Source organism: Gadus morhua, chromosome 16 (genome assembly GCF_902167405.1).
Source record: "Gadus morhua chromosome 16, gadMor3.0, whole genome shotgun sequence".
In the NCBI taxonomy this organism is placed as follows: Eukaryota; Metazoa; Chordata; class Actinopteri; order Gadiformes; family Gadidae; genus Gadus; species Gadus morhua.
In genome coordinates, this window is record NC_044063.1 from 7,879,087 (window position 1) to 7,887,347 (window position 8,261).

The 8,261-nt window shown below is 56.0% G+C and overlaps 1 protein-coding gene across 1 annotated transcript in view; it reads right to left on the bottom strand.

Moving 5' to 3' along the window:
• Nucleotides 1-356: 356 nt before the first annotated feature.
• The window catches only part of plekhg2 (pleckstrin homology domain containing, family G (with RhoGef domain) member 2), a 29,960-nt gene continuing 22,055 nt past the window's right edge, over nucleotides 357-8,261 (bottom strand). The window contains exons 18-23 of the mRNA XM_030380874.1: nucleotides 8,080-8,196; nucleotides 6,766-7,359; nucleotides 6,487-6,615; nucleotides 5,097-6,288; nucleotides 4,029-4,443; nucleotides 357-3,934 (exon numbers count right to left, since the gene is read on the bottom strand). Of these exons, the coding sequence (XP_030236734.1) occupies nucleotides 2,416-3,934; nucleotides 4,029-4,443; nucleotides 5,097-6,288; nucleotides 6,487-6,615; nucleotides 6,766-7,359; nucleotides 8,080-8,196 (3,966 nt within the window). The 3' untranslated portion in view covers nucleotides 357-2,415. The remainder of the gene's footprint in view (nucleotides 3,935-4,028; nucleotides 4,444-5,096; nucleotides 6,289-6,486; nucleotides 6,616-6,765; nucleotides 7,360-8,079; nucleotides 8,197-8,261) is intronic.

An 8,261-nucleotide genomic window follows, 5' to 3' on the forward strand; every position in this document is an offset into this window, starting at 1 on the left:
AGGAGGGAAACTTGACCGTACATGGGGAGAAACAAGATAGAGATACCAAAGTAAAGCAGGAAACACACCAAAACAAGATAAGGAAACCATGACCAGACCATGACAAGCATATTGTGATAATCTAGCATAATTGGAATATCTAGCTGGCATGAAATGAAGATGTAACGTAACATGGACATCAATCATAATGTGAATATCTAGAGTTACATTAATGTCTATGTTATGGGAAGTTCTAGCGTAATGATCTAGTGAGCCTAACGTGAAGATCCTCAAGCCATGGCCCAGAGATCCTAGGTGGTTGGGGGGAGGGGTCTGACAACACAGCAGCAACAATAAGCGTACATTTGAGACAGGAAGTATTTCTTTATTATATATATTTATTTAAGTTGACGTTGGACTTAGTTGGTCTGCAATAAGGTGATCCCATCTGTCACCGAACCAGGTCTAGACCAATTTCAAAACAGATACATACCAGGTCTAAATCATCTTCAAACCAGGTCCAAACAAGGTTTAAATAATTTCTAAGGAACAACATATCTGATAAATTTCAAAGCAGACGGATCAGATTCTACTGAAGTATAAAGAACGACAAACACACACACACACACACACACACACACACACACATAAACACATAAACACATGTACAGTCAGCCAGTGCTGCAGACACAGACTGGCATTAACAACATATGGTAGTGTGTATAAAAAGCATATTAAGTGCCAGAAACAAGATTAGACCCATAAACAACCACATTCCCAATGTTTAGCAGTTACGAAACCAGAAGAAAATATTTCTAAAAACAATAGGTTGTCTCGCAATAAAACATTCCATGATGCAATCCAGGCAGCAAAAACCCCGCCCACCCAGGCTTCCTGGAATGCTGTCTGAGTATATTAACTGAGGACTGGTGAGGAAGAGGTTGATGCAAGGGTTGGATGGAGTATAAAGGGGTTTTAGGGGGTTTGAGGAGGAGGGAGTGTAGGAGGAGTGGAGGCTTACTGGAAGCCTGCTGGAAACCATTAACCGAGGGCTGTGTGAGGAAGTTGGATGAAGAGGAATATAAGGAGCAGGGGAGAGTGAGGGAGTGTAGATGGGCCAGGCAGATTGGAGGGTAAGGGGTTCTGGTCCAGAGTGACTAAAGGGGTTAAAGGGTTCAGGATGGAGGGTAAAGGGGTTGGAGAAGGATGAGGGGTTGGAAGAGGAGAGAGAGATTGGGTGAAGGCTTAGTGGATGGCTGCTGGAAAACAATAACTGAGGGGTGTGTGAAGAAGGTGGATGAGGAGGATGAGGAGGAAGAGGAGTAGCCAGGGAGTGTGACACAGTGTGGGGGGGAGGAGGAGGAGGTTTCTTGGCCCCAGGAGGTAGTGGTGAAGGATCTGATGCCAACCTTTCAGTCCAAGCCAAGTTACGTGTAGGCTGCCATGTTATCAGTTCATGTTAACAGCATCAGGGTCACGTAACGGGTCTGTCACAGGTAGAAAGGGACCGGGCCTGAAGAATGAGAAGATGCACCACTGCACCACGACACTGTTGGCATCAGTCTGCAAGATGCTTTAGATATAAATGTGTTAGGTTTCTTTAAAGGGCATGAAATACAAAAAAATCGGACATGTTTTAAATATTAAGGTTTAGGGTAAGGGAATCTGGTTCAGGCTGATGGTGGGTTAGGGGTTCTGGTCCAGGCTGACCGGAGGGTTAGGGGTTCTGGTGGTCCAGGCTGACCGGAGGGTTAGGGGTTCTGGTGGTCCAGGCTGACTGGAGGGTTAAGGGTTCTGGTCCAGGCTGACTGGAGGGTTAAGGGTTCTGGTCCAGGCTGACTGGAGGGTTAGGGGTTCTGGTCCAGGCTGACTGGAGGGTTAAGGGTTCTGGTCTAGGCTGATGGAGGGTTAGGGGTTCTGGTCCAGGCTGACCGGAACATTAGGGGTTCTGGTCTAGGCTGATGGAGGGTTAGGGGTTCTGGTCTAGGCTGATGGAGGGTTAGGGGTTCTGGTCCAGGCTGACCGGAGGGTTAGGGGTTCTGGTCTAGGCTGACTGGAGGGTTAGGGGTTCTGGTCTAGGCTGATGGAGGGTTAGGGGTTCTGGTCCAGGCTGACTGGAGGGTTAGGGGTTCTCGTGGTCTAGGCTGACTGGAGGGTTAAGGGTTCTGGTCCAGGCTGACTGGAGGGTTAGGGGTTCTGGTCCAGGCTGACTGGAGGTTTAGGGGTTCTGGTCTAGGCTGATGGAGGGTTAGGGGTTCTGGTGGTCTAGGCTGACTGGAGGGTTAAGGGTTCTGGTCCAGGCTGACTGGAGGGTTAGGGGTTCTGGTCTAGGCTGATGGAGGGTTAGGGGTTCTGATCCAGGCTGACTGGAGGGTTAGGGGTTCTGGTCCATGCTGACCGGAACGTTAGGGGTTCTGGTCCAGGCTGATCGGAACGTTAGGGGTTCTGGTCTAGGCTGACCCGGGCCGTGCTGTAGAAGGTGATCCTTCCGCTACAGGCGACCTGGAGGTTCACCGTGGTGGCATAGTTGGTCCTAGGAAGCCCCGGGTGGGCTGTGATCTGTGTTTGAACCAGAGTGTGGGGATCTGCTTGCTGGGTGGTGGGGTTGTGGTTGGTGTGGTCGGTGGAGGGCGTGGTGGTGGGAGTTTGGGCCAGGGAAGGGCGGGCTACATAGGCACAGAACAGCTGACTGCGACAGCTTCCCTTCTCCAGCTCTCCCTGCTCTTGGGGAGAGGAGAAGGAGGGGGAAGGAGGGTGAGCATAGGAGAGAGGAGCAGAAGAAGAGGAGAAGGGGGCTGTTGTGACCTCAGTCTCTGGACTCTGGTCGAGGAGCTCCTGATCGTCTCGCTGGGGATGCCTCCCAGCCTGGGTGGCCCTGTCTGGGCTGAGCCTGCTGGGCGAGACCGGAGGCTGGAGGTAGGAGGAGCAGGCCTTGATAGGGCTCCTGAGGTTCAGGGAACTTGGGGCAGGAGTAGAGGAGGAGGTGTCCGGTGTATAGGAGGTCGGGTAGGGTGCAGAGCATGGGTTCCGTGGCCGGGGTGCAGCGATGTGATCGGTCCAGGCGTTTGACGGAACACCAATCGGAGGCGGGGACAGAATGCGGGGGCAGCAGGAGCCGGAGCCAGTAACAGACTTCATCAAGATGGCCTGCTCCAGGCTGAGGCCCGTGGGCGGGGTAAGAACCAGGGGAGTGGAAGAGTCCTGGGGAGGAATGGGAGTGAAGGAGTCATGGTGAGGAGCTGGAGAGCAGAGAAAGGCGGAGGGGGATTGGACCCGCGAGCCTGGCTCGGAGGCAGAGAAGGGCCGTGCAACCCGGTTGTGATGGCCGGACCAGAGAGCATCATGGGAAGGCTGTGTTGCAGCGACGCTGGCGGGAGAACAAGAGACATTCCTCTGGCTTGCTAGCCATCCACCGCTTCCACTAGCACCGCTGGCACTTCTGTGGCTGACCCCTACATCTGCCATGCTATCCCTGCAATGCCTGTGGTTGTTGCTGTGGTTGCTGTTTATATGAACGCAGGAATCTGATAGGCCGACAGATCTGGAGTGGAGGAGGGAGTTGGAGGGAGGGGAGGCTGGGGGAGGGGGGGAGTGAGGGCCATGGCCCAGGGAGGAGGGGGGTGGTCGCTGAGGAGGTGGGGGGCGCTGTGGAACCAGGGGAGATGATAGGGGGTTGTTACAATGGATAAATGGGGGCGGGGCATTCTTCTTGGCGATGCTTTGACTGATGAAGGAGGCGGCCAATGATCTGGAGAAGGCTGAGAACGGGGCTCCGCCCCGTCTGTCCAAACCCCTCCCACTAGAGGGCTGAGGGGGGGAGAAAGGAGGGATGGCCCTGCAGGGGGAGGGGGGGCGGTGGGTGAGGTTAGGCCTGGAGAGGGAGGGTGGGGGAGACAGCAACGATGACATCTCCCATGGCAACCGAGGAATATCCTGATGGAGGTCCTCAGAAGAGCTGAGAGAGAGAGAGAGAGAGAGAGAGAGAGAGATATTAATACAGATTAAATATGAACTATACATTTTGATATTAACCCCAGCATGTCTGTCACCTCTCTCTCAGCTGGCCTCCATTGAGGGCTGGGGGCCAAGCCTCAGACAACCCAGGGACCAGGGGGCTGTTGGTGGAGTCGGACCCCCGTCTAGAGGCCCCGTCAGCGGGTACGTTGGGTGAGGGATAGGCCAGCGGGCTGACGCGGGAGACACGGACCTGACCAGGTGGCCTTTCCTGGGGGAGGTCAGCCCGGTGGTCCCTCAGGATAGTGAGACCAGAGCCATGGTGGTAGGCTCTCTCCTGGGACTCCCTGCAGCCCTCCCCCCCAGGGGAGGGGAGGCCTGCTCTGGGGAGGCTGGTGGTCGCGGAGGCGACACTGGAGCTCAGGGCGGAGATGAAGTCCCGGGGCCGACAGAGGGCCAAGCAGGGTCTGACCGAGACCGGACCCAACACCACTGGGGCCGCCTGGGGGTCTGGGGACGACACACCGGACAGATCACACCGGTCCCATGAGCTTGTATTGATCATTGCACAGACCATTGGAGAGACCATGGTGCAGAACATGGTACCGACTATGGTACAGATTACGGGACAGACCATGATACAGACTATGGTATAGACCAGTGTATAGACATGGGACAGAACATGAAACAGACCATGGGACAGACTATGAGACAGACCACGGTACAGACTACGGTACAGACTACGGTACAGACCATGGTACAGACCATGGTACAGACCATGGTACAGACTATGGTACAGACCATGTACAGACTATGCTACAGACTATGCTACAGACCATGTACACACCCTGGTACAGACTATGCTACAGACCATGGTACAGACCCTGGTACAGACCATGGTACAGACTATGCTACCGACCATGGTACAGACTATGGTACAGACTATGGCACAGACTATGCTACAGACCATGGTACAGACCCTGGTACAGACCATGGTACAGACTATGCTACCGACCATGGTACAAACTATGGTACAGACTATGGCACAGACTATGGCACAGACTATGGCAAATGGATGGTGAACTTTTTGACATGAGGAATTATTTACGTAAAACTCTCTTACTGTCCATAATTCCTTAACAGGGAGAATACCGTGAACCTACCACTGGTCCCGCTCCCTCTCCTCCTCATGCACTTGTCTTCCACCTCTTGCTCTTCCTTCATCCCTCCATCCTCCAACCAGGGGGCCGGCGGACCTGCCTGGGTCTGGGCAAGGCTCCTGGTCGTATTTGGGTTCTGAGCCCAGGTGAGTGGGGACTGTGTGTGTGTTTTGGCTGTATCGGGTCTGTTAGTGTCAGTAGGGTTCTGACTGGAGCGCTGGGACTGGATGTGCTTCCCCTGCTCCTTCAGGCACCCGGTCTGCGTGTCTTGGGGCGTCCTGGTCCTCCTGGCGTTCTGCTTTTGGTGCAGAGGAAGCTTCATGGTCCCGGCGCTTGAGCTGTACATGCGTGCCAGCGTTTGGACCTTGTTCAGAATCCGCTCCGAGTTCTTCATCAATGCTGGGTCAGCGAGGGGCCCCATCTCAAACAGCCGGATGCCTGCTACACCTGACCCAGACACCTCCAACAAGGCCCTCCTGCTGGGGGCAGACCAGTCCCCCACCCTGGTCTGGCTGGGATGAAGGGCCTGCAGGCGGGTGTCCTGGTCCAGTTCTCTCTGTGTTCTGGCCTTCCTGTGCTGGTTCCCAGAGGAATCTTGGTTGGCGTGGCAAGGGTCCTTGTGGGTGGGACTGGGTTCCTGGTGGGCGGGTCTGGGGTCCTGGTGGGCGGGGCTAGGGTCCTGCTGGGCGGGGCTATGGTCCTGGTGGGCGGGGCTGCGGTCCTGGTGGGCGGGGCTGGGGTCCTGGTGGGTGGGACTGGGGTCATGTTGGACCTGCTGGGCGGGGCTACTGTCCTGGTGGGCGGGGCTGGGGTCCCGGTGGGCGGGGCTAGGGCCCTGGTGGGCGGGGCTGGGATCTTTGTGGGCGGGGCTGGGGTCCTGGTTGGTGGGACTGGGGTGATGTTGGTCCTTGTCGGCTGGGCTGGGGTCCTGGTGGGTTGGGCTAGGGTCCTGGTGGGTGGGGCTTGGGTCCTGGTGGGTGGGACTCGGGTCATTGTGGTCCTGAGAGGCGGGGCTTGGGTCTTGGTCGACGGGGCTTGGTTTAATCACTCCTTGATGTGGTCCAGAGACGCTAGCCCGCCGAAGCTCTGGGAAAGCAAGTTGGTAGGCGGTGTTCTCATTGGTCCAGATTGATGATGGGCTCAGGCTGGCTTGTCCTTCTGTAGAGCTGATTGGCCCGTTGGCCAGTCCGTTTTCCTGTCCAGCCAATGAGAGGAGAGGAGAGATAGACGCATCACCTCTATCTACCTCTCTATCTGTTCTTGTGGCTTCAGAGGAATTCCTCAGCAGACCGGAGGAGATCAGGCGCTCCTCTCCGCTCTCCTCCTCCTCCTCCACCTTCTTGACCCCCACCTCCACCTCCAACTCCACCCCTACCTCCGCCTCCACCTCCACCTCCACCTCCTCCTCCTCGGCAGCCTGGTAGTAACTCCGGATCTTGGCGATGATGCTGTGCTCGCTCCTGTTGTGGTTCTGGGTGGAGGCAGTGTCAGAAGGAGCAGTAGGCAGAGCCTCTGTGTTCCCCTCCGTAGAGAGGGGGGCATACAAGGGGAGGGGAGGCGGGGAGGGGGAAGGGAGGAGGGGGGAGAAGACAGGGGCAGGACAGGCAGAAGGGAAGAGGGGGGAGGAGAGGGGAAGAACTATGCTTTCCTCCCCTTTATGTATCCCTTCTACTTGCACCTCCTCCACCCTCTCCTCCCAACACCCAAGCCCCATCTCCTCGCTCTGATTGTAGGGTGCCATCAGCTCCAAACCTTTGGTATCCACCCCCTGGTCCCCCATATGGTGCCAGGGCCCGGGCTCCCACAAGGCTTGGTTGGAGGGGGATACTGTAGGGGCCAGTGGGCTCGAGGGGGGTATTGTAGGGGCCAGTTGGTTGGAGGGGGGTACTGTAGGGGCCAGTTGGCTGGAGGGGGGTACTGTAGGGGCCAGAGGGCTGGAGGGGGGTACTGTAGGGGCCAGAGGGCTGGAGGGGGGTACTGTAGGGGCCAGAGGGTTGGAGGGGGGTACTGTAGGGGCCAGAGGGCTGAAGGGGGGTACTGTAGGGGCCAGAGGGCTGGAGGGGGGTACTGTAGGGGCCAGAGGGCTGGAGGGGGGTACTTCAGGGGCCAGAGGGCTGGAGGGGGGTACTTCAGGGGCCAGAGGGCTGGAGGGGGGTATTGTAGGGGCCGGAGGGCTGGTGGGGGTTATTGTAGGGGCCAGAGGGCTGGAGGGGGGTACTTCAGGGGCCAGAGGGCTGGTAAAGCTGTGGTCAGATCTGGTGGACTCCTGGACACAAACACAAGGACATTCTCAGTGTATTTAGAAGTAGTGGTAGTACTACTACTACAGCTGTAGTACTAGTTAGGCTCTGGTTCATCTACATTAGTAGTATCAGTAGAACAGTAGTATAATTCATACTATAGTATTAATAGTACTACAGTAGTATTATGCCGCTTTTCCACTGCATGGTACCAGCTCGACACGACTCGACTCGACTCGACTCGTTTTCCACCGCGAAAACATGGTATCTGGTACCTGAAGTGGCTGCTTTTTCTAGTACCGCCTCGCTCTAGGTTCCAAGCGGCTGAGCCGATGCTAAAAGGTGACGTCGGCAGACGGCCAGCCACTGATTGGCCTGAGAGTGTGACGAAGTCACGAGAGCGACATGGCAACCATGCTGGTAACAGCCATAGCAGCGCCGCAGCCAACATATTCCACTTCTTCAACTTCTTCAACATGCCTGCTAATAATAGTAATGTTATCGATGTCCTCCATTGTTGTTATGTGGGTTCTGTCCATGTGTGGGTTGCGTAGGTGTTGTTTGCGTCACGTACAAAAATACGTCACGGCCCTTTCGCGCAGCCGACCCCGCCCACGTCCAGGAGGTACTATTTGCGGTGGAAAACGACCCGTGCTGCTGCCGTGTCGAGTCGTGTCGAGTCGAGTCGAGTCGAGCTACATGCGGTGGAAAGCGGCATTAGTAGTACTAGAGAAGTGCTAAAGTACCGTGGGTAGAGATGAAGCCAGGAGGCTCTTGTTCATCAACTGCAGGATTTCCTCAGTGATTGAGAGGGAGGGGCTGGCACACAGAGGGGCGAGAACCTCCTCCTCCTCCTCCTCCTCCTGACATTAAGGAGCAGGTAGGGGTTAGACAGTACCAAAATGGGTCATGAAGGAGCAGGTAGGGG